We start from the raw sequence: 26,154 nt of genomic DNA on the forward strand, positions 1-26,154 counted from the left end.
GATATCTGTTGGCGCTGTCAGGAAGAAAGAGGTACCCTGCTTCATGTGTTCTGGTCCTGCCCGAAACTGCGAGACTTTTGGACTGCGGTGGGCTCCCTACCCTGGGATCTGACCGAATATACTATCCCAGATACGCCGGAATTTTTTCTCCTGCAACGCACCAGCATCCCTCTGAGGAAATATAAACTTTCTATTGTGCCCCATGTCCTCTGTGCGGCTAAATCCTGCATTCCGCAGTACTGGAAGACCTCCCGATCGCCCACTATCAGGGACTGCATGCGGAGGCTGGTCGAGGTGAATAGACTAGAAGATTTGACCCTCACGGCACTCCACCAGCGTGAGAAATATGAGAAGGTTTGGGGATACTGGAAGGTCTTCGTCCTGTCAGAACGGGGAACATCTCTGTTGGGCTCCTGAATCCGGATGGGAAAGCCGTCTGCATAGGGAGTGGCCCCCGGGATCCAGTGCGGAGCGGTCCCCCCCTCCCCCCCGTCTCCCCCCCTTCTCCCCCTCCTTTTCTCCCCTCTCTCTCTCTCTTTTCCCCCTTGCCCTCCCTGTAGATGTGTGTTTGTTCCCCTCCCTGCCTGCCCTCCTCTTTCACTTTCCTGCTCTCCCCCTTTTTTCTTTTTTTTTTCTCTCTTTTTTGCTGTTTTTAGCTTTACTTTCTGAGCCTTATACTGGAAATATGCTGCGCAGACGATGAGTCTGCACTGGTCACTGCCAGTTACTTGGTGCTAGTGCACAACAACCTCGGGTGCCTCCACAAGGGCCTAGCGCCCCGGAAACTTGTTTTTTTGTATTTATCGATGCTTACATGATGCACTTGTCTTCTTCTGTTGATGCTTCAGTATTTGCCCTGACCTTTGCACTAGCAGCACGTGTATGCGTGCTTTCTTCCCATTTACTTGTTATTTACCTTGGCGATATGCATATTTTGGTTACATTGCATTGTATTGTACTGTTTATCTGGTTCAACCTTTACAATAAAAATCATATTTGAAAAAAAAAAAAGACCGTATTAGGTGGGTAGCCAAGAGTATTCCTGCTCAGGGGGAGTCTGCTAAAGATTTAGCAGACTTGCCTCGGGCTTGGGGTTTTGCAGTAGATGCTCTTAAGGATTCCATACAGCAGGTGTCACGTTTTTCTCTTCTGTCAGTATATATGCGCAGAATTCTGTGGTTAAAGAATTGGTCTGCGGAATTACCTTGTAAGAAGTTACTAGCTGATTTTTCTTTTCATGGGGAACGCCTATTTGGTGACGATATGGATAAATATATCCAAAAGATTTCAGGGAGAAGAGTGTGCGTCTACCAGTTAAGAGGAGGAGTAAACATACTCCTTTTGAGGTGTCGAACGCTCAAGTACCCAATACTTCTAATCCTAGGATCGTGAGCAAAACTTCCAGAGCAAGGGCAGAAAAAAACCTACCAGTCCTAGCTCTAAGTCTACCTTATGAAAGGGCACCCCACTCAGTAAGGTGGGGGAAGGCTACTACAGTTCTCGGATTTCTAGGTAGAAGTGATTCCGGACAGATGGGTAATTTCCACAGTTGCAGGGGTACAAACTAGAATTCCAGGTGTTTCCTCATCCTCGGTTTTTAAGATCCAACATAACCGCAGATCCATTAAAAATAAGTTTTTTAAAGCTCTAGACCATCTGAAGTCACAAGCAGTAATTACAGAGGTTCTGGATGATGAGAAATTCAGGGGCTTCTACTCAAATCTTTTTGTAGTCCCCAAACCAAACAGTGATGTGAGACCCTATTCTGGATCTCAAAGCCCTGAACCAGTTTCTAAACAATCACACGTTTTGAATGGAGTCAATTCGCTCAGTCATTGCTTCGCTGCAAGGAGGAAAAATTCTGGCATCCATAGACATCAAAGATGCATACCCACACGTGCCAATTTTCCAGGCTCATCAAAGGTTTCTGCGGTTTGCAGTGGAAGACTGCCATTTTCAGTTTGTGTTTTTTTTCCCTTTCGGGTTAGCCTAGGCTCCACGAGTGTTCACAAAAACCCTATCTCCAGTATTGGCGAAATTCTAAGATCTCAGGGGATAACACTTGTAGGATACCTGGACGATCTACTGTTCATAGATCAGTCCGCTTCTACTCTAAGCCAGAATGTGTTCCTGGCAGTTCAGTTCTTTGAACGTCTGGGTTGGATTCTGAATTTGGCAAAGTCAGCGTTGCAGTCGGTTCAGAGTCTAGAATATCTGGGTCTTCTTGTGGACACAGTACAGGCAAAAGTGTTTTTGCCACCAAGAAAGGTCGAAGCTGTAAAGGATCTTGTCCGGATCGTAAGAGGAAAAAAGTATCCTGAGCGTCTTTGCATGAAGTTGCTAGGGAAGTTGGCATCTTCATTCGAAGCAGTTCCCTATTCCATGCCAGGCCATTACAAAACAACATTCTTTCAGCCTGGAGCGAAAAAGATCCAGGCCCTAGATTGTCGCATGTGTTTCACCAAGGGTGCGTCAGAGTCTCCGTTGGTAGTTGGTAATCAGGAAATTGGAGATGGGGGGGAAGTCCTTTCTACCATTGGTCTGGAAGGTGGTGACCACAGATGCCAGACTCTCTGGCTGGGGAGCAGTTCTAATGGAAGCCACTGTCCAAGGGAAATGGTCCTGGTTAGAAAGGAGCTTGCACATCAGTATTCTGGAAATTCAAGCAAATTGTCTGGCTGTAAGGTTCTGGACTACCAGACTATGGGGTTGCCCCGTCGGGGTCCAATCCGACAATGCCATGGCTGTGGCCTACATCAACCATCAGGGGGCACCAAGATTCTGTCAGCCCAGAAGAAGGTGGGTCACATCCTATCCTGGGTGGAGAAATTTGTACCATACCTATCGGCAGTATATATTCCAGGAATAGAGAATTGGCAGGCGGACTCTGAGTCGCCAGCAGATGTTTCCAGGGGAATGTTCTCTACATCCCGAGATCTTTGCATTGATTTGTCAATGCTGGGGGGTTCCGGACGTAGATCTATTGGAATCCAGGTTCAACAACAAATTGAACAGATTTGTGTCCAGGACCAGGGATCCACTCGCAAAAGGAGTGGATGCCTTGGTCTCTCCCTGGGATCGCACTGCTTCCAGACCTGCTTTCTCAGGGTCCGATATTCCACCCTGCTTTCCAATCTCTAAATTTTGAAGGTTTGGCTATTGAAGCCAAGATTTTGAGGGAGCACGGTATATCTGGTCTCTACCATGATAAACTCTAGGAAACCAGTCTCTAGGAACATTTATTACAGAGTCTAGAAGTCTTTTATGTTTCCTGGTGTGAGGCCAGGAAGTGGCATCCCTGTAAATATATCATTGGGAGAATTCTAGCTTTTTTGCAAGTAGGGGAAGAAATGAAGCTGGCCTTAGGCACAGTTAGGGGTCAAATTTCAGCCTTATCGATCTTCTTTCAAAGACCGATTGCTTCGCGTTCCTTGATTTGAGCGTTTATACAAGGGGTGCATCGTATGCTTCTGCCAGTTAGGCCACCCTTGTGTCCTTTGGGATTTAAATTTAGTTCTGGCGGTGCTACAGAAAATACCCTTTGAGCCCATTCGGCATGTTCTTCTGGTTCTTCTGATAAGAAAGTTAGTCTTCTAGCAGTAACATCAGCTAGAAGGGTTCCAGAATTGGCGGTTCTCTCTTGTAAGGAGCCTTTTTTGATCTTGCATCAAGATAGAGTGATTCTGCGTCCACACCCAGGGTTTTTGCCTAAAGTGGTCTCCGGTTTTCATTTGAATGAAGACATCACACTGCCTTCCTTCTTTCCAAATCCTCAATCAACAGAGGAAAATTTGTTACATTCTCTCAATGTAGTACGTACATTCAGAGTCTATATGAAAATGTCAGCTCAGATTCAGAAGACCGATTCTTTGTTTGTGCTGCCAGAAGGGCCCAGAAAAGGGCAGACAGCATCTAGGTCAATGATTTCACAATAGATTTGCCAGGTTATTATCCAGATGTATGGTTTAAAGGGAAAGGCCCCACCCTTTTTGGTAAAGGCACACTTTACCAGAAGGGTAGGTGTGTCATGGGCAGTTTGCCATCAAGCTACTATGGCTCAGATTTGCAGGGCTGTTACTTGGTCTTCAGTACATACATTCACTAGATTTTATCAGGTGGATGTGAGGGCCCAAGAGGATTCTGCGTTTGGCTGCAGTGCGCTGCAGGGAGCTATGTAGATCCTTTCAGTCTGAAGGCGGTTTCATAATCAGTGTCCCCGTCCCCTCAAGTGCATTGCTTGGGGAAGTCCCAGATAGTAATTGTTATGGCTGCTCTGTGTCCCATTATGTACGATAAAGAAAATTGGATTTTTCCTACACTTTCCCTGTAAAATCAATTTCTTGGAGTATATCACGGGACACAGAGGTCCCTCCCCTCTTGTCTGGTAAGTTTATTTCTTGCTACAAAACTGAGGTACTTCCTGTATGGGAGGGGCTATATAGAGGGGAACTTCCTATCTTTTTAGTTGACAGTGTCCATTCGCCTATAAGTGTATATAAGGGTATAACCCAGATAGTTATTATTATGGCTACTCTGTGTCCCATGATGTATTCCAAGAAATTGATTTTACAGGTAAGCTGTAGGAAAAATTAAATTATTACATGATACTAAAACTAGAAGTGCTGAAATCCTAGACGCTTCTGATTTCTGACGTCACACAGTGGAAGAAAAAACATTAGTTCCTCCAACTGTGTCCCAGGACTGGATGTTGCCGGTCACACGGGAGAGCCTGGTAAAGGGGGGAGGTAAAGGCAGCAGCGGGATGGGGGGGGGTGGGTTGAACCCCCTTCCACCTCTTGTAAAAGTAATCCAGCGGTTTCTTAGCCGCTAGGATTACTTTTATATTGAAGAGAATCGCCAGCCTTAAAAAATAACTCATTTTATCAGAGATGACCAAGATATCACACTTCCAATCCAGCGATGTAGTGGTACTTCACTTGTTGGCAGGTTGTTAACCACTTTCCACCCGCTCTATAGCAGAAAGACGGCTACAGCGTGGGCCTACTTTGCTTACTTGCTTGTTGTTATAAGACATTCTGCTATAATCGCGTTGCCCACGTGCCCCCTGCGGCGTATGAACAGCGAGTTTTGTGATTGTGGTAAAGGGCCAACCACAGCGACCTTTACCACGTGATCAGCTGTGTCCAATGACAGCTGATCATGGATGTAAACACAATCCAGTTATCTGCTTTTCTTTCCTCACGCTGTCAGCGTGAGGAGAGGAGAAGATAACCCTGATAACCAGCTAGGGATATCGGCACTGATAATCCGGAGCACTGGTAATCAGTGTCCTGATTATCAGTGTCCTGATTATCAGTGCAGTCTCAACAGTGCCCACTAGTGCTGAAAATCCATGTCACCTATCATTGCCGTCTACCAGTACCCATCAGTGCAGCCTTATCGGCGCACATTTGTGCAGCCTTATCAGCACACATTTGTGCAGCCTCATCAGCACACATCAATGAAGAAGAAAAATTACCTGTTTGGAAAATTTTTTTTTTTTTTTTTTTTTTTTTTAATTTTCAGTCTTTTTGCATTTGTTTAGCAAAAACTAAAAAACCCAATGGTGATTAAATAATCAAAAAGAAAGCTCTATTTCTTTAAAAAAAAAAAAAAAAAAAAAAAGTTTCATGGCCACGGAATTCTCATTGAAAGTGTGACAGAACTGAAAGCTGAAGCCTGGGCAGGAAGGGGGTAAAAGTATCCTGTAGATAAGTGGTTAAATGACTGGCTATAGACATAAAAAAAAGGCAATGTACCGTGTGTCTTTTTTTCTTTTTAATGATGTTACAAGCATACTGTTTAGTAAAGGCTGCCATTGATATTAGACGTCAAATCCTCCCAGTCAGCGTGAGGCAATCTAATGCCAAATGTGAAGCAGACAGGTTGAAATACCTTGTCCAAATACTGTTGTTTTTATATGTCATAAGGCTAGCCATATATGGCTTGAGTTTTTAATAAATCTTGCTGAAATTCAAGCTGTGGTTGGCCCTGTTTGCTCCACCTGGCTCCTTAGATGTTTCAATTGAAGTTTGTTGAGCTTGGTGGAGCCAAACTGTGACTGAATGCAATCCGATGCAGTTCCTTTTCAGGTCCTCAGCTGTTGGGGCTGTCTGAATACAACAACCAGTAGTGCAGAGTCCTCGACCCATGCTGTTTACTGGGGATAGGGAAAACTAGTGATTTCTCTTGATTAGCCTGCAGAGCTAAACGAGAAAAATCTACAAGCGTATAGCTAGCATCAGCCAGTGCCAAAGGTGCAGTAGCAAGCCTAATCTGCAACACTCCATATGCTAAATTAGAACAGTTACACTGGGTGTCTATTTATTTTAAAGGTAATGGTGGACCTCTAGATGCCTAAAAGTAGTCAGATTATGCCTGCGCGTCTAATGTTGGCCTTAACAAATATTCCACCAGACTTGACCTATTATCGTTTAAAAATTCTCTTTTTCCCTATGCTGTTACTCTGTCTACACTGTTATTTTTGTTTAAAATACTTTTGATCTTTTAAAGACTGGTGGAAAAGTTCTTCATCTTTCCAGAATGATCCATGTGAGGAGTATTTTAAAGCTTTAATGGTAAACCCAATACTTCTGGTCCCACCAACCAAAGTAAGCTTTGATTTTTTTTTTCTCTGTTATGTCTTCAGTTATTATTTGTAACTTCAGATTAAGGGCTCATTCAGACATGCTCTGCCTTCCTGCGTGCATGAGCAAATTTGTTTGTGTCTACATCTGCCGTGAGCTGCGTGCAGGCATGGATGCAGACGCAGTGACTGCATGTACACAGATGCATGTCAAAGTTTGACAGGCATGCCAGAGATGGTGCATGGACCTGAATGCATATGGTCTGTGTGCAGGACAGGTGCCAGGGTCCGCAAAAGCCCTAAATATTCATATTCATGCCTTTTAAATAATTAAATGTACACTAATGAATGGATTTTTCAGATGAGTTCTGCTGTACTCTATAGACAGAATGAACATACCATCTAGAATAGATATAAAAGCACAATTGAGTTATTTATGTAAATAATCAATCAACACTGCACCCCAAAATACAGCAAGCCAGTGTGCCAAAGTGGTCAGCTGAAGCTCTGGCATTGTAAATATTCGCCATTACCATTTTTGATAGGGAAGGCAGGCTTTTTAGCACCAGGGCCTGGCAAAGGGGTAGGTAGAATAAGTGACCACAATGGGCACTTTAGCTAGAGTGGGGTGAAAAAAGTCAGAGCCTGCAACATTTTCTGCCGAACTAGTTCATAGCACAGGGGTTGGAAGGGGGACACTTTGGCCTTTTCATCTTGGGTGAAAAAAGGACTTTGTATAAAGAAGGTTCCAGGAATCCAGAGTCTCCCTAGATGCACAAATTTCCATCAGTGAAAGGGACTGGCTTCTAAGGCTCCTTGTACACGGGACGTTAGAAAAAACGTCCTGCAAAGCTATTTCTGATGCTGGGAAAAAGCAGCTGTTAAACGTGCTTTCAGTAGCTTTTTCCATTTGCGTTATTGCACGTTTGGCCACATTGCTTTTAGCAGCGTTTTTCTGCCTCCATTTAAAATCAATGGTTCCCTATGGGAGCCTATTGATTTGAATGGAAGTCGCACCGCAAGTCGGCGCTACCTGCACTGTGAGAATCTTGAGGGGGAACTCCATGCCAAAAATGGGAAAAAAACTGCGTGGGGGTCCCCCCCAGGTTCCAAACCAGGCCGTTCGGGTCCGGTATGGAATTTGAGGGTAGCCCCACGCCGAAAAAAACGGCGTGGGGTCCCCCCCAAAATCCATACCAGACCCTTATCCGAGCATGCAGCCCGGCAGGCCAGGAAAGGGGAGGGGAGGGGACGAGCGAGCGGCCCCACCCCCCCCCTGGACCACACCAGGCCACATGCCCTCAACATGGGGGGGTGTTGGTGCTTTGGGGCAGGGGGAGCTCTGCACCCCCACCTCAAAGCACCTTGCCCCCATGTTGATGAGGACAAGGGCCTCATCCCCACAACCCTGGCCGGTGGTTGTGGGGGTCTGCGGGCAGGGGGCTCATCGGAATCTGGAAGCCCCCTTTAACAAGGGGGCCCCCCAGATCCCGGACCCCCTCCCTATGTGAATGGGTATGGGGTACACTGTACCCCTACTCATTCACCACATAAAAGGCAGTGTATGGAAATAACGACAGGAGACGTTTTGGAAAGTTTATTAAAAATCTTCATCCGGCTCTTCTTGTCTTCTCCTCTCCGGGGTCTTCGGCTCTTTTGCTGTCCGCTCTTCTTGTCTTCTCCTCTCCGGGGTCTTCTGCTCTTTTGCTGTCCGCTCTTCTTGTGTTCTTCGCTCCGGGGTCTTCTGCTCTTTTGCTGTCCCCTTTTCTGCTGTCCTCTCTTCTTTTCTTCTCCTCTCCGGTCTTCTGCTCTTTTGCTGTCGGCTGTCGGCTCTTCTTCCTCCGGTCCTCCTCCGACGACGTCTCCGGTGATTATGCCGGTCTCCGGTCTCTGCAGTTTATTATATAGCCATTAGGGGCGTGGCCCCGATGACGTCATCGGGAGGCCCCGCCCCCTCATGTCACAGATGACGTCGGAGAGGAGAAGACAAGAAGAGCCGGATGAAGATTTTTAATAAACTTTCCAAAACGTCTCCTGTCGTTATTTCCATACACTGCCTTTTATGTGGTGAATGAGTAGGGGTACAGTGTACCCCATACCCATTCACATAGGGAGGGGGTCCGGGATCTGGGGGGCCCCCTAGTTATTGGGGGCTTCCAGATTCCGATGAGCCCCCTGCCCGCAGACCCCCACAACCACCGGCCAGGGTTGTGGGGATGAGGCCCTTGTCCTCATCAACATGGGGGCAAGGTGCTTTGAGGTGGGGGGTGCAGAGCTCCCCCTGCCCCAAAGCACCAACACCCCCCCATGTTGAGGGCATGTGGCCTGGTGTGGTCCAGGGGGGGTGGGGCCGCTCGCTCGCCCCCTCCCCTTTCCTGGCCTGCCGGGCTGCATGCTCGGATAAGGGTCTGGTATGGATTTTGGGGGGGGACCCCACACCGTTTTTTGCTACCCTCAAATTCCATACCGGACCCGAAGGGCCTGGTTTGGAACCTGGGGGGGGGGGGGCCCACGCAGTTTTTTTCCCATTTTTGGCGTGGAGTTCCCCCTCAAGATTCTCACAGTGCAGGTCGCGCCGCAAGTCGGATCCGACTTGCGGTGCGACTTCCATTCAAATCAATAGGCTCCCATAGGGAACCATTGATTTTGAATGTAAGAAAAAAAACTTATAACGTTGCTGAACGTAGGTTCATCACGTTCAGTCACGTTTAGTCACGTTCAGCCGCGTTTCTGCGTTTGAAACGTAGGGAAACACACGTTCGAACGCAAATAATTGCGTTCTAAAAAAAGTCCCTGAACGCAACTGCCTGCAAATGACTGTAAACGACCATGTGTACATGGACAGATAAGATAACATGGAGCTGCGTTCAGGGGCTTCTGAAAAAAACGCCCAACTGCTCCTAAACGGCCATTTCCAGCGTCCCGTGTACATGGAGCCTTACAATACTCTTGTTTTCTGGGATACATACAGTATACTTGTTAATAGTGTTTCAAGTTTGTATTTATTCCTAGCAGTAGTCTGGTTAGCTGAATAACCAAAGTAGTTTAAAGAACAGTGATCTACAACCATTCTTTGTGAACCTTACACCGCATTCACACTGCAGCAGCACGACTTCGGGGGCGACCTGTGAAGTCGCTTGCAGCGTGACTTCGGCGCGACTTGCACGGACTTCATAAAATTAATGTCTATGCAAGTCGCTCCAGGTCGCCCCGAAGTAGTACAGGAACCTTTTTCTAAGTCGGAGCGACTTGTGTCGCTCCTATTAGAACCGTTCATGTACCACACAATGGACCGTGATGGTCCGCGACTTGTCAGGCTGACCAAGTCGCCTGACAAGTCGTATTAGTGTGAATGGAGTCTTACTGAAACAGGGCAAATTGTCATCACACATTAATGGCAATATTGTTTTTAAGGAAAACCAAATACAAAATAGGTTTATTAAATTGGAAAAATGTACTATACAGTAAACCCCCCTCCATTGCGGGGGTTACGTACCGGACCCAGCCCTGAAAAGTGAAATTCCGCGAAATAGAAAAACCCTATTAAAATGCATTGTAGGCATGTTTATTTTACTGTCACTGTACGTGTGGAAGCATTTTAAGGTCTTTAAACACACTTTTAAAACAATAGAAACTCATTTAAACACATAAAAGATACTAAGAGACATAGCAAGAGCTATGGAAAACACAAAAATATTTCATTTTTAATGATTTATATAGTAAAATAACATTACAAAAAAAAACGCGAATTACCGGGACCGCAAAAACTGAACCGCGATGGAGCGGGGGATTACTGTACTTCTTTAACAACCCAGGACAATTTTAATAGAATGAATCATTGTGCCGATAAAGTAATTAATCATACACATATAGCAGCCAACACTTACTAACACTCAGTCACTTGTATCAGTGACTTGAAAAACGTGTAAATGGTGTCAACTTATATTCAAAAGCCCTGGCACTGCTGCTGGGCATTGCCGCTGTGGATGTGACATCAGCATCCCCAGCCAACTCAAAGCTCTCACTCAAGTGACACTCTACAGAAGTGAATAAAATAAAATGCTCGGAAAACACTGCTTGGCAAGAATTTAAAATACTTGATTTTCTTCCTTTTTACCTGCACATTTAAAATGTGGTAATAAATGTGGTAATAAACATTTACATTCGCCTACTGAAATAACTAGAAAAAAACAATATTTCTCCTACGCTCGAGTGGCATGCGGGAAGGTGAATGTTCTAGGTGGTTTTATGGCACAAATTAAGTGGTCTTGCTGCCCCCCTCAGGACCAAGGGTATCCAAAGATACAACAAGAGAAGGGCGCGCCGACCTTGTGCATTACCACTTAAAAGTTTATCAAAATCAAAGAAGGGTAGCGTACAATATACTCACAAACCATAAGATATGAACAAGCATGTAGGAAATGGGCACCGCTCGCTTCCAGAACACTTCTCTACTGCTGGATAGCGTGATGGCATCCTCAAAACCTGGTGTGGCTTGCGCGTTTCGAGGGAGGACCCTATTCCTCGGAGCCAAAATGACTGACCCACCATGCACTCCTAGGAAGTTCTATAGCCAGTGTACACCGCCAAAACCACCCCGCCCCCGCTCTGGGAGGGGCAAAAGGTCAGGGACAGGTATAGGAGTAAACAAACTGGGGTGCATATCTTAATGGTCAGGTGCATGCGATAGAAGATGTTCATAATATGGCAATAACACTGGGTACAGACAACCAAGGATAGCATTGATGGTAGTGGCCCAAAAAGCATAGTATGGATTCTTGTAATACAGGAGAAAGAAATGTATGTATGCATACATAATAAAATAAATCAATAAATTATGACAGATGATAGTTAATGCTGAGACATTATACTAAAAAGTATCATTCGAAAACAATGATCAATGGAGGTTAATTGATCAGTATATGATCATATGGATACCATGATTGGTAACAGACAAGTTTGCTATAAACCGATATTGAAAACACATGCATACACTGGCTATATAACATCCTAGGAGTGCATGGTGGGTCAGTGGCGATTTTGGCTCTGAGGAATAGGGTCCTCACTCGAAACGCGCAAGTCACACCAGGTTTTGAGGACACCATCACGCTATCCAGCAGTAGAGAAGTGTCCTGGAAGCGAGCGGTGCCCATTTCCTACATGCTTGTTCATATCTTACGTTTGTGAGTATATTGTACGCTACCCTTCTTTGATTTTAAAAAACATATAAGTGGTAATGCACAAGGTCGGTGCGCTCTTCTCTTGTTGTTTTCTTGTACTGAAATAAATAGCCTTGGATGATAAACAAATCCTCCCATCTAAGCTGCACCTCTTTAACTGCAGCCCTCCAAAGTACATAGATTTCACAGTTTCCAGGAGGCATGGTTTTGCCTGTCACCCACTCCACAAGCACAAAGTAGAGAGCTGATTGTAATCTGAAACTTGAGTTGATGGCATGGACACTTCACCCCCAATCCCCATCCCCCCCAATCCCTCTACACAGCCTCACTGTGAATCATACACATCACCAGTTCAGTGATGCTGCCAATGACCTGCTGTTTGCTAAGGTGTTGGGGGTGGGTGGGGGGGGGGCATCACCATGTATTGTTTGGTGCCAAAGAAAACTGCCAAATGTAACACATGCAGATTAAGAAAGGAGTGAGTGAACAGGATCCATACTAGGCGCTATAAATTGAGGGAAGTACACTTTAAATGATATAGTGTATATTCTAGTTAATGCTTTGTTCATTTTGCATTTCAACCGTTTACAACCACTTTAAAGCTGTGCTCTTTTTTAAAAAGACTACCTTTGCAGTGGCCTAGGAAACATTGATGTAGGATAGATATTACCCGTAGCAGATACTATAAGCTCATCTTGGTATGTATTTAAAACCGAAAAATATATTGGACTTAATGATCTTTTTCTTTTTTTTATATATTTTTTGTCTCCAGGCTTTTGCTGTCACTTTCACCAATTTCATAACAGAACCCTTAAAGCATATCGGGAAAGGGATAGGAGAATTCTTTCATGCTTTGTTAGCAGAGATGCCCTTGTTCTACCAGCCAATAGTACTAATTCTTATAGCACTTCTTTTACTGGTGAGTGTGGTCATTTTCTTCTAATTTAAGGGGTATTTTTGTGTCATCCTTTATCCGGCATTGGGAACCTTATGGTATTGGCTGTCATGCAGTTGTGTGCTCTCTTTAGGAAGGCAAGCTACACACTGTTTTTCAATACCTGATCTGGGATCTTGGATTTGATCCCTAGCAACAGCATAGTCCTAAAGTCTGCAAGCATAACTGGGGCCAAGGTAGGTTTTTAAAATGCCTTTGTGTTGCAGCACTTTGGAGTCTGTACTGAAGTAAGAGGTACATTTGCTATGGCCCAACAAGCAGGGGAAGAACATATTGCTTAGCCTCTTGAGCTCAGGAACATTTTACACTTTTTATGACCAGGCCATTTTTTGCTATTTAGCACTGCACACCTTTAACTGGTAATTGTGCAGTCATGCAATGCTCTTCCCAAACAAAGATTTATATCATTTTTTTTCACACCAATAGAGCTTTTTTTGGTGGTATTTATTTGATCACCACAGGGTTTTAATTTTTTTGGCAATATAAACGAGAAAAGAACAAAAATTATGGAAAAAAATATATTTTTTGACTTTTTGCTACAAAAACGTATGCAATAAAAAAAAAAAAAAATTCCTACAGTTGTGCTCTTAAGTTTACATACCCTGGCAGAATTTGATTTCTTGGCCATTTTTCTGAGAATATGAATGATAGCACAAACTAGGGATGCACCGATCCGATATTCGGATCGGATATCGACCCCGATACGGGCAAAGTAGCTGGATCGGTGGATTAAATTAACAGATCCACGGGCCGATCCCGTTTTGCTCTTTATAGCTTGTGAGGGAGCAGAGAACAGCTATCAAAGAAAAAAAAGAGCCTCCTGCAAATGCCTTTCAACTCTCCCAGTTAAGTAAACAATGATTACAATGTATCTTTTCGTTCCGTCTGCCGGAGGAGGGAAGTTTAACCTCTTAAAGTCTAAACCCATGACATTTTAGATTTTGAATGCACAATTGTTATAAGGTATCTGCCGATACCGATCCGGAAGTATTATTTTGTTATAAGCTCACAAAACAGTACTTCCGGATCGGACTCGGGATGGCGATTTCACAAAGCAAAAGATCGGGACCAAAAAAGTCGGATCGGTGCATCCCTAGCACAAACTTTTCTTTCATTCATGGTTAGTGTTTGGCTGAAGCCATTTATTATCAATCAATTGTGATAACTCTTTTTAAATCATAATGACAACAGAAACTACCCAAATGACCCTGATCAAAAGTTTACATACCCCAGTTCTTAATACCATGTATTGCCCCCTTTACCATCAATGACAGCTTGAAGTATTTTGTGGTATTTGAGGATGAGGCTCTTTGGTCTCATCACTCCAAATGATTTTGTGCCAGAAGGTTTGAGGCTTGTCTCTGTGCTGTTTGGCGTATTGTAAGCGGAATACTTTGTGGCATTTGCGTAGTAATGCCTTTCTTCTGGCGACTTGACCATGCAGCCCATCTTTCTTTAAATACCTCCTTATTGTGCATCTTGGAACAGCCACACCACATGTTTTCAGAGAGTCCTGTATTTCACTTGAAGTTATTTGTGGATTTTTGTTTGCATCCCAAACAATTTTCCTGGCAGTTGTGGCTGAAATTTTAGTTGATCTACCTGACTGTGGTTTGATTTCAACAGAACCCCTCATTTTCCACTTCTTGATTAGAGTTTGAACACTGCATTCACAATTCCTTGGATATCTTTCTATATCCCTCTCCTGTTTTATACAGTTCAGCTAACTTTTCCCACAGAGTCTTTGACAATTCTTTTGCTTTCCCCATGACTCAGAATCCAGAAACGTCAGTGCAGCACTGGATGAAAGATGCAAGGGTCTGTCAGGAGTCCAGAAACTCGTTAACCTTTTATACACACACCCTAATTACAAGCAAACAGATCACAGGTGAGGATGGTTACCTTTTAATAGCCATTCAAACCCCTTTTTGTCAACTTGTGTGCATGTTATCAGGCCAAAATCACCAGGATATGTAAACTTTTGATCAGGGTCATTTGGGTAGTTTCTGTTGTCATTATGATTTAAAGAGTAAACACAGTTGATTGATAATGAATGGCTTCAGCCAAACACTAATGAGTGAAAGAAAAGTTTTTGTGTTATTTATATTCTCAGAAAAATGGCCAAGGTATTTAAACTTATGAGCACAACTGTATCTAAGTTTATATTAATTGGTTTGCGTAATAGTTGTAGTCCAGTAGTAACCAAAGTTTGTAGGCACTATACTGGAATTTGTTTATTAATTTTTTTATACTACGTATTGTGTTTTTCAGCGACTTATAATGGGACTGTGATAGTGCGGCGGGCAATATGACACTAACTGACCCTGGGATGTACTGACTACCTACCAGTGACATTACTACAGTGATCAGTGATAATACTATAACTGTCAGTGTACTACTTACACTGGCTGGGAAGGAGTTAACATCTATGGCAATCAAGGGGTTAAATCAGTGCCTAACTATGTGTAAAGTGTACTGCTTTTTCTAATAGATCTTAGTTTCACCCCTGCTTTGCAGGGATGAGAAACCGAGAGATCGTTCCCTCTGTACAGAGCTTTGATTGTCAACACAGAGCTCTGGGCTGTGATTGTACTCGGCAAATTATCAGGTCCTGGCTGTGAATCATTGCCTGGGACTTGCTGACAGGATCCCATTGTGTACAATCACAGCAGGTGTCAGTGAGGGGGCGTGCATGCACGCACCTGGAAACAGGCAGGGACATGCGGGTACGTTGCTGCCTGTCCGCAGTACATTGCAGACCGACCGCCCGCAAGTGGTTAAGTTCATTATCCATAGTAAAAGGAGAGGATGGCCACACACTGAAGTAAGGAAATTCCAAAAAGCTTTATTGAAGTAAAGACCACAATAAAACCATCACAGCAACAGGATCTGAAGGAGATGTGTTAAGAAGTTTTTTTTATTATATTATTCTTATACAGGATTTATGTAGCGCCAACAGTTTGTGCAGTGCTTTACAAAACCAAGGCAAACATTAAAGTCACAATACAATTTGGTACAAGAAGAATCGGAGGGCCCTGCTCGTTAGTCTACAGTCGAAGAGGTCCAAGATGTTTTACGCCAGGATGTGCTTAGTCCTAGCTTAACCCAGCTAAAAGCGCTATCAGTTAAATACAAACACACTTAAAGATCAAACAGGCGAGCTCAATCAACAACCAATATTTCCTGCATTCAGATGTAATAAACAAGCAATGTAAAAACACATACTCATAAAAACGAGAAAAAAGAAAAGACAAAATAAATACAAAACATCCGGGACTAAAATACATTGTAAGCAGCATCAAAGATAAAAATCATCCACATACAGCAGTAAGAAAAATGAGGGGGGAAGGGAGGTAACTCATCCCACGCAGGAGAAAGCTCCTACAACCCATGTCACTCATAAAAATAAGTGACATCCCACTCACAATTGAGTTCATTGGGTATGTGTCCGGAGGTAAAAAATTCAATAGATCCCTCTGCTGCTTTGGAAGCGGAACACATCCCCACCTTTCTTTAGGGCTCGTACCTTCTCAGTAATTTATATGGACACAGCAGACCTGTCACCAGCATGACATTGATTAAAATTTCAAGCAACATTATTAGAATGTTTTCTCTTTCTTTCATCGATGGACACAGCGCTCCATAAATCATAACTACTAGGTTATTTTGCCCCCTCCAGGAGTAGGACTAGGCAGAACAAAAACCACCTGGCTACGCCCTGGGCCGTCCTCAGCTGGTATATAACCCCCCTCTCTACTCTAGGTAATCAGTTTTAATCTGTCTAGTAGGGATGTAACGATATCAAAATCTCACGGTACGATACAATTTCGATATTGACCTCATGGTACGATATTTATTGCAATATTGTGGAAAAGCTCACGGTATTGTTAAATAGCTCACGATAGTGTTTGTGATAATAGCGAAAAAATACCGACATTTATTCTGCTTTTGCCAGTCAACAGGCAATTTATTGTTGTATTTATGGATCCATGACAACATAAAACACTGATCACATAGTGCTTAAAGTGCAAGTTGTAGTCAGGAACATCAATACTCTGTATAGTAATACTAATATTTGGTTGCATAACTGATTCTTGTGCAATGTTCAAGTTAAGAAGCAGCTAGAACAATTCAATTGTAAACTAAACAATAGGCAATTCCCTTTAAGTGCAAACAAAGATCAAGTTAAGTCAGGTTTAAATGTGCAAGGCAAATAAAGGCAGCCTTTAGAAAAAAGAACAGTAAAAAAAATCCTTAAACTGTCTGGCAAAAAGCCTTCTGAAAAACACTGAACTATCCTTTAGCTAATGTTCAAGTTTTTCTTTAGAAAAATCAAATGATCTACATTGCAAGGGAGAAGAAGAGACCTCTGGGCATTTACAATATCCCCTGCTATTGAAAATACCCTTTCACTGGGCACTGAGGTAGCGGGTATACACAGGTAGGTCTTTGCTAATGAAGACAGAATAGGATACCGCCCTGCATTGTCTCTCCACCACTTAAGAGGGCAAGCAGACAGAGAAACTAATGCTTCTTTGCAGTAACAGTCAATTTCTGCCTGAATTCCACCTGTGACTTGATTACTGCTAAAAGAAGAGCCAAGGAGGTCCTCAAGGGCATGCTTCTTAAGAGGAGGCACAAAGCTTGCGCTGCTGTCGTCCAGATCTGCTGGTGCTGGATGTGGGCTTCTGGGCAGCACATCTTCATCTTGGTCCTGGTTCATAAATGATAAAAAGACATTATATCAGCATTTTGTTACATTTTATTGTATTTCTCTCAATTTTCTCTATGGCACAGCGTTAACATTTTTTACCTGTTGTTGCATCTGTGATGCTTTGAACTTTATTCTTTCAAAGACGTCCTCTCTCTCTCCACTGCCTAGATGTTGCAAGGTCCGAAAGCGTGGATCCAAAGCACTGCTCTCCTGCATGAACTTTTCATCCTCTCCTTGGTATCTGTCAGTAAGATCCTTCAGAATGGCTACCTTCATCTGAGCAATGACATTTGAGTCATGATTATCTGTGGCCATGCTGTCTTGAATCATTTGTTTTAGTGGTGAAATGAAAGATATTGTTGGTTGCAACTCATCACAGAGAACAGTTGTGGCCTTTTTTATTGGTGAAAGAATCTTCACAAGATCCTCTGCATTTGCAATGTCAGATGTGTCCAAAGTGTCAATTTCACGTGACTTGTGTCTCAGTTCATCACTCAGTAGGGCTGCAGCAACAGCTTGTTGCTGTTCAAGGTAGCGCTCCACCATGTCCAGAGAGCTATTCCATCTTGTCACTACATCAATAATGAGTTTATGTACAGGGAGATTGAGTAGTTTTTGTTTGGTGGTCAGCACGGCTGTGGCTGTAGAACTGCGGTGAAAAAAACTTGCTACACGTCTGACTCTACCGAGGAGGCGGCTCACTGCGTTGACCTTTAAACCTGCTTGGGAGGCCAGGTTTAGTGTGTGCGCAAAGCACCGTATGTGAGGGGACAGTTCGGCTTCCTTTACTGCTACTCGCATTTTGCTTGCGTTGTCAGTAACAACAGCTCTTTGACTGCAGATTTAAGGACTTCGGCTATGTTTACGCCAGTGTGTGATTCGCTAAGCTGTCTAGTTTGTAAAACGTAACTCTGCATTTCCCATTCACTCGTCAAAACATGTACCGTAATAGTGATGAAACTTTGAGTCGCTCTGGAAGCCCACCCATCAGTGGTAATAGCAATGCACTCAGACTGTTTAAGGTTCAACATGACACGTTCTTTTGTCTCACGGTAAAGAGCAGGTAACACAGTTTGACTAAAATGAGCCCGCGACGGCATTTGATACTTCGGCTCAAGCTTGGCCACTAACCTTTTAAATCCTTTGCCATCTACTGCACTAAAGGGACATAAATCACACGCTATGTATTCCGCGATGTACCTCGTGATTTTTTGAGCCCTTGCGCTGTTGTGTGGCATAGTTGTTGAAAATGCCTCCTTCAGGGTTTTTTGACCGGACAGGACTTTTTTTGGTGAGAGAAGAATCTGCAAACTTTTCGGTATGATGGGTCGTCACATGACTTCGCATGTTGCTTGTGTTTCCTGTGTTGTATCGCAGTTTACTGTGGCAGTGCTTGCACATAGTCAATTGTCTGTCCACCACCTTCTCTCCTTTTGCGTTTTTTGACACGGCAAAACCAAAATGTTTCCAGACATCTGATTTAAAAGCTGCAGGGGCTGGCACAATCTCAAATTCGGGGTTGTTGTTTTCATCCTTACAAGTATCGCTGTCGGCCATGCTGGCTTGCTGTGAGCTTGTGTGGACAGCGTGCAATCCTTAAATAAATAAATAACACAGAATAAAACCTCTCAGTAGGTAATCCTCTGCGCTGGCAGGATGTAAATACAATTATAATACAATAAAATCAAGATATGCTGCTACTTCCAAATTCCAATGTAAAAATATATAAATAGATAAAATTCAACACAGAAATAATGTCAAAAGGTATTTCTATAGAACTTTAGTAGCGCAATAGAAGGATATAATCCTCCTAAAGGAGAGTGCAAACAAAGTGCTGTCTAATCAAATCAATGTCATCAAAAAGTCTCTATTAAACCACACTCTGTAGAGGATCCTTAGACTGTGCTGATAAGGACCACCATATGATATAACACCACCACCAGTGCTGGGGTATGGCCAAAAAGCTCACCAGATCACCATGCCTGACCACACTCTCATGGATTAGGCAGAAACAGCATGTGAGCATGGGTTAAATAATATGGATAAACCACCTTCCTCCTGGCAATCTCGGATCCTGCAAGGACTCCTCCTCTCATGGGCAATGTGTGGATGACAAAATAGAAAGCACTCCCAGTCCCATAGCATAATAACGTTTAGGCAATGTTTATTCATAATAATAATCTATTGCACTCACTTAAGTAGATCATAGAGCACAAAAAGAGCTGGTGGGTTGGGTTCAGAGTCTCAGTCTGGTGCGCACTGCGCTGTAGTCGCGGTCCGCGGTCCTGCTATCACTGAGCGCCCGGAAGCTCCTTCCCCATCAACGTAGTGGACGCCGTATAGCCAGTTAGCCACGCCCCAAGCGGGCAATCCTATTGGCTTAACAACGGTTGAGGATCATGGTCTATGTAGTTATAGTTAACAATGATTTATTCCATGAAACACTGTTTATTCCTCTTGCTTTTTGACGGACATAATATTGTAACCCAACCACGACGATATCGGGACACGTTAACCACCGCGATAGCGGCAATATCGTTACATCCCTACTGTCTAGTCAGAAGTAAGGAGGAGGAGTACCTTCCTACCATAGCCTAGGAAAGGGAAGGGGCCTTGTCGCAGATGGGGGCCCTCCTTCTCTGCACATAAAAGATCCATTTCCCTTATTCTCCATCCTAGAGGCATGAAAGAATTTTCTAAGTCTTCCTCAGGAGGTTTCCAAGCATCCTTGGTCTGGTAAGCCTAGAGCTAGCTTCTCCAGGCCCAAGGACAAGACCCCTTCAGCATGAAGGTCTGCCCTCACCCATTATTGGGGTGGGGGGGGGACATCTTCGCTGGTTTCCTGCCTCGTGCCCTCGTTTATGATCGTCAAGGGGATCCACAGAATTATTCTTTTGGGGGCAAAGCTTGTCCTTCAGGTTTTTTTTTTTTTTTTTTTTTTTAGGTTCTGAGTCTCCTTGTGTGGATTTAATTCAGGTGATGTCCGAACTACCTAAGATCCCCCATATCCCTGTCCAGGGAATTGATTTACCTAGGTCTGATTCTATTTCTGACCAGAGTGATCCTTCCTCTGAACAAGCTTCAGGAACCACAGGTGGCTGCTGTCACACAGATTGTTCTCTCTCCCATTTTGCATACAGATTTTGAGTCTGGTGGTATCCACCTTCAAGACAGTTCTGTTTGCACAGTCCTACATGCAGCTCCTTTAGCAGGTTCAGCTCCACAGGAGGATACCGAGGTTCGTGGCGAGATCATGGGTATCTCTGGCAGGCGTCAAAGAGCCCACAGTAAGGCCAGTATCCTCCTCGGGTCAGGCTTCTTCCGCAATTCCTGCGAGGAATCAAGGGCAAGGCTCTTCCAATTAGTCTGATGGCCATAAATGTCCCTTGGGGCTCCCTCTCAGAGAAGACCCATTTTCCCGAGGGCTGATCCACCATTCTGCTTTACCATCGCTGGTTTTAATGGCTTAGCTATTGAAAGCCAGTTACTGAGGGATAGAGGTCTGTCTGAATCAGTCATCCCTGCTATGGTGAAGGCGAGGAAGTCGTCTTCCAGCAAGATAAACCATCGTATGTGAAAAGCATTGATCAGAAGTTGGCCTTGAATACCATCAAGGGCCAGGTGTCTGCCCTGGCAATCTTCTTTCAGCGACCCCTAGCCTCGCACTCTTTAGTTCGTACCTTCATTAAGGGGGTTTGACATGTGGCTCCACCTGTACAATCTATTTTGCCGCCATGGGATTTCAATTTAGTACTTTGGGTTATCAAAAAATCTCCATTTGGGATTATTCGGGAGATTCCCTTGCCTACGTTATCCCAGAAGGTGACTTTCTTGGTGACTATTACCTTGGCCCATAGGGTCTCGGAATCGACAGCATTATCCTATCACAGCCTCTATTTAGTGGTCCATAGAGCTAAAGTGGTTCTTTGTCCCTGTCCATTATTCCTACCCAAAGTTGTCTCTGACTTCCATTTGAATGAGGACATTGTGTTGCCTTCCTTGTGTCCCAAGCTGGCTAATCCCAGGTAATTTGCTTTGCTTACATTGGATGTGGTTAGTGCTATTCGGGTGAATCTGGCAGCTATTGAGTCCTTTCGGAGGTCAGACTCCCTTTTTGTGGTTATGGGCAGACCAAGGAAAGGGCTGGCCGCTTCTTCAGCTACCATCTCCAGATGGATCAGGCAGACGGTGACTCAGGCCTATTCCATTAAAGGCCAGGTTCCCCCTTTTCCTGTCACAACACATTCTACTTGGGCACTGAGTACTTCTTGGGCCTTCCGTCATCAGGCACAAATATTGCAAGTTTGCAAGACGGCAACTCGGTTGTAGGTAGATACTTTGGCATCTGCAGATGCTTCTTTTGGCAGCATAGTTTTGCAGGCTGCTGTTTAAGAGGGGCTGTTCCATCTTGAGGGGTGTTTTTCTTTAAATTTTTTATTTTACAGATGGGGCTCCTGTGACCCTGTTTAATGCTCCTGTGTCCTGGTAATTGCTCTGTTTAGCCTTGGGTTATTTTCCCCACCCCTCATTTTTCTTTTGGCACTGATTTTGGTTGTCCCAGGAGTTATGATTTATTTAGCACTGTGTCCGTCGATGAACGAAAGAGAAAATGGGATTTTTGTACTTACCATAAAATCCATTTCTCTTGTACTTACCGTAAAATCCATTTCTCTGAGTTCCTAGACGGACACAGCACCCACCCCTCTGTAGAGTCCTCTAGAGCAGAGAGGGGGGTTATATACCAGCTGAGGATGGCCCATGGGCATAGCCAGGTGTTTTTGTTTTGCCTACTCCTACTCCTAGAGGAGGCAACATAACCCAGTAGTTATGATTTAGGGAGCGCTGTGTCAGTCGAACTCGGAGAAATGGATTTTTCTGTTAAGTACAAAAATCAAATTTTTTTTAATGTTCTAAAGCTGGCCATGAAGCCAATCTCTGAGGTGCCTAGTAGTTCTCCCTAAGCACTGGATTTGGCAAAACATACAGGTAGTCCCAAAAATAACATACCAGGTATTACAACAAAAAAATCTTAATTTCTGACATTTTTAGTGGAATGTATAATATTACCACCCAAAACATGGGGAAACAAGGGCAGCCAAGAGAGCCACATTGATAGTTACCTTTTAAAATGTAGCCAAGTGATAGACTGCAGGCTAACCGTATTGATAAAGCTTGGGTACAGAAAATTGTCTAACGTAGGTCTTCTAGATACAATATTGATACCATCTGTAAGCATATCTGCACAAGTCTGGTTGTTGAAAACTGAGACCCCCTTCATCAGCCAGATCCTCCAGATCTTTAACCGCATAGTGTTCACTAAAAGTGAACAAATTGTAATTACTCTCCTCAACTGATCCTAGATCAAGTGTGATTGTATTTACCTGATCGCGCTCTCGGCTTTGTTATGTTATGACTAAGCACATCCTGGCATGAACCGTGAAACAAGTTAACACATATCCTTCAGATCCTGTTGCTGTGATGTTTTTATAGTGGACTTTACTTCAATAAAGCTTTTTGGTTTTCTGGAATTTCCATACTTCAGTGTGTGGCCACCCTCTACTTTAACTGCAGTTTTCTTGGTGGAGAGCCAGGCAGGCATCTCTTGTAAGGAATTTTGAACTGGGTATTGTGTTGACCAACCTGAAACGGTGCTTTACTGTGTAAGTTCATTATTCAGTGATCCAGAGGTTAAGTGAGAATATATCTTTGCTTAAAGAAAATCAACCAAAGGGACTGAAATTATGTTCCCTTTTAATGGATTTACATATGCAATTCTTACCTAAGAGCAGACATTATGAGATATGCTAATTTTTTTAGACAAAACACCTAGGGACCCTATTAACATAGTCAAAGAAAGGAGGCACAGAAAAGGCATTTTTGGCTAATAAAGCTTTCAACTTTTTTTTTTTTTTTAGACCATTTCAAGTTTTTAAGGGATGTGGCAATGATCTGTGGTTCAATGTGACCCGGTATTCCTTGGTTCGCTTTTACCATTTCAAGTTTTAATACAATTGAATTTTAAGGACGCCTTTAACCTTTGTCTTGCCTTGCCTTTGCTTTGCTTTGTTTTTAACGTTTTATGCATCCCTAAAAATAAAAATTATATTGACAGGTATTTTGCTACGGGTTTGGCACAAATGTGCATCATCTAAATCTGTTACCGAGAAATCGTGATGGAGAAAGAGAGAGACTGCCCCCTCCTAATCCACAGAGAGAGGGGTATGATCGGTTTATTGAAGGTGGGAATGGTCACATCTACAATAATCCACTGCCAATCCAACCATGGCATGTTGACAATAACAGAGATGTTTCAAATCGTGGACCAAAGGCCCAGCCCCCTGTGCCTTGTGCAGAATTCAGTAATAGCCAGCCAAAGGTAATATGTTGTTCTCCTTTAATAGACTGGGTAGGTAGATTGGTGTTTCTCATTTAGGAATCCAAACAATGCTCATCATCCACAGATCAATTGCTACCCCTCTAGACTAACCTAAATGGTCATCTTTACTGTAATGTATATCTTCATCCTTACATACCTATTTTTGTCTGCTGTCAACACATCCATTTCAGGAACATGTTCATCTGCAACCTAATATATCCACCCTGCTTTCAGATGCCATTGTAACAAGATAATCAATGCTATTCAATTTACTTATATAATTTTTATAAAGTTATGACTGATCCGTGTATCTTAAAAGCTGGTGTCCGCACTATACCCTTATGTGTATACTTGTGCACTTTGCCTCATTCTCTCTCCACATTCTCATCTGCATCATTACTACCACTGCAATGTGGCTGCTGTCTTGTTGCTTTTGTGTCCCTTTGTCTGTTATTCTGTGCTCCCTATTCTTCCTAATGCTATATTTTATGCAGTATGTTGTCTCTGAACACTGTCCCCTGGCTGCCATAGTGTAAACAAACTCCCAAGAAGATAAGAAAATGCCAAATGACATATCATACAATCTGCTAAACCACCACTAGCCCCTTTTCACAATTGCATGCCACTTGCTTTTATTTCTTCTCTCCTTTTGTGATCTTTTACACTGTCTCCTCTCTTTCCAGCAAGTATTGGTACACCACCACAGGGTGGTACTGAGGGTGTAAAAGATATGCACTGTGTCGTGTCCTAATTCATAAATGGGGGGGGGGGGGGTAAAAAATTGAGGAAGACATGGCTTTTTTAGGCACCCAATAAGTTATAATATAAATATTTATTAATCTACATAATAGATAAAAACTATTAGTATAAACGCAATATAAAATATTTTTTGTCAAAAATTCAGGCTTAGAAATTTCTATTAACCATGGGTCAAATAGACCCCAATACAGCAGTGTTGGAACAATAGTTGCTTGGGGTACAATAAGGCCCAGTTCAGCTTGACCGAGAGAAGACAGCCTGATGTAGCTCAACATGTTTTGCAAGTAATTGCTTCTTCAGGAACTTGAGTACAGTTTTTAAATAGATAAAAATACATATAATGAGTATACACATTTAAACAAAAAACAAGCTGGGCTTACGTGAAGTAACAATAAATCATTATGTGAATCAAACCAATTAAATAAATAAAAAATATCTATAACAACGTGTGAAATAAAAAATATGCAATAAAAATGAGCAATAAAATTTAATGCTGTATCCACCACCAGTGAGATTATCTTCCTTACCAGATATATGGTAAATCAAGCCTGTAGTATGAAAGACAGGGTGACTACCAAGGAGATATCCAGAGAATCCTTTTGATCTCAGATAATGGACAGGAACTAGTAGCCAATAGAGCTTCAGGAAACATGCGGAGGGTTTCCCTCAAACTCTCATAGATCGCCATCATAGAAGAGAAATGCAAATGCTACATAGTGTAAAACCATTAATTTATTAAATGATAAAGTATTGCACTTGCAACAAATGCAGACTAAAACGCAAATGGAAGCGCAGATATAGATGAGCCACCAGCCGGTCGGCTCGTCCGCCTGTCCTCATTTCCTGGAACGCAGGGATGACGTGAGCATGCCGCGACCCGACGTACGTTTCGTCAGAAAGGATGTTTTCAAGGTTTATTTGATTTGGTACTGTCACACTGAAAGCTGCAGCTACTATTTTTCACTTGAGCTCGGTTATATTTTTGTTTTATTTAAGTATACACATATGCATAATGCCATACTGATGAGTGGAAACCAAAAACAAAACATGTCCTACTTACAAAATTTCAGAAACAAAAGCAGGCAAAAAGCAATGCAGGACGACACCATTGCCATGCTCTATATACAGCACTTATGTGTTAAACTAATTCAAATGTTTATATACTTAAACAAATAGTGTCCATATATACAGTGATCAAGTGCTCCTGTTCTTTCTCAATCCATTTAATAAAGTGTCCATACAGTGCTCTTATACATGTCTCTGTGTGTTCTTTCTTCAAACACCAAACAATACAATGGTGATATTGTGTTTTAATAATCCTCCACCACCAACACAGAGAACACCTGACTACCCAGTACAGTCCTTTCACAGAAAAACTCCATGCCATATGGAGGAGGGAATAAGAGAAAACCATCATTGCATAAAATCCTTTTAAAACACTTTATTTTAAAATCACTCAAATTACTTCTAATGTACAGTGCTTCTCCTGGCACTATAGTATAGGTGCATGGGTGTTTAGCAGTCCTCGGGTACCTGCTCTATGGATATGCATACTGAGCGGTCCCTTTTTGCTCCCCAGGTTTA

The 26,154-nt window shown here is 43.1% G+C and overlaps 1 protein-coding gene across 4 annotated transcripts in view; it reads left to right on the forward strand.

The window, feature by feature from the left end:
- Positions 1-26,154, forward strand: part of CLCC1 (chloride channel CLIC like 1) — a 154,663-nt gene that overhangs the window by 105,086 nt on the left and 23,423 nt on the right. For all 4 annotated transcript variants that reach the window (XM_082266010.1, XM_082266013.1, XM_082266012.1 and 1 more), the window contains 3 exons: positions 6,514-6,611; positions 12,539-12,685; positions 23,548-23,811. In XM_082266010.1, the coding sequence (XP_082122136.1) occupies positions 6,514-6,611; positions 12,539-12,685; positions 23,548-23,811 (509 nt within the window). The remainder of the gene's footprint in view (positions 1-6,513; positions 6,612-12,538; positions 12,686-23,547; positions 23,812-26,154) is intronic.

The sequence above is a fragment of the Pelophylax lessonae genome, assembly GCF_965119305.1.
Source record: "Pelophylax lessonae genome assembly, chromosome: 8".
NCBI lineage: Eukaryota > Metazoa > Chordata > Amphibia > Anura > Ranidae > Pelophylax > Pelophylax lessonae.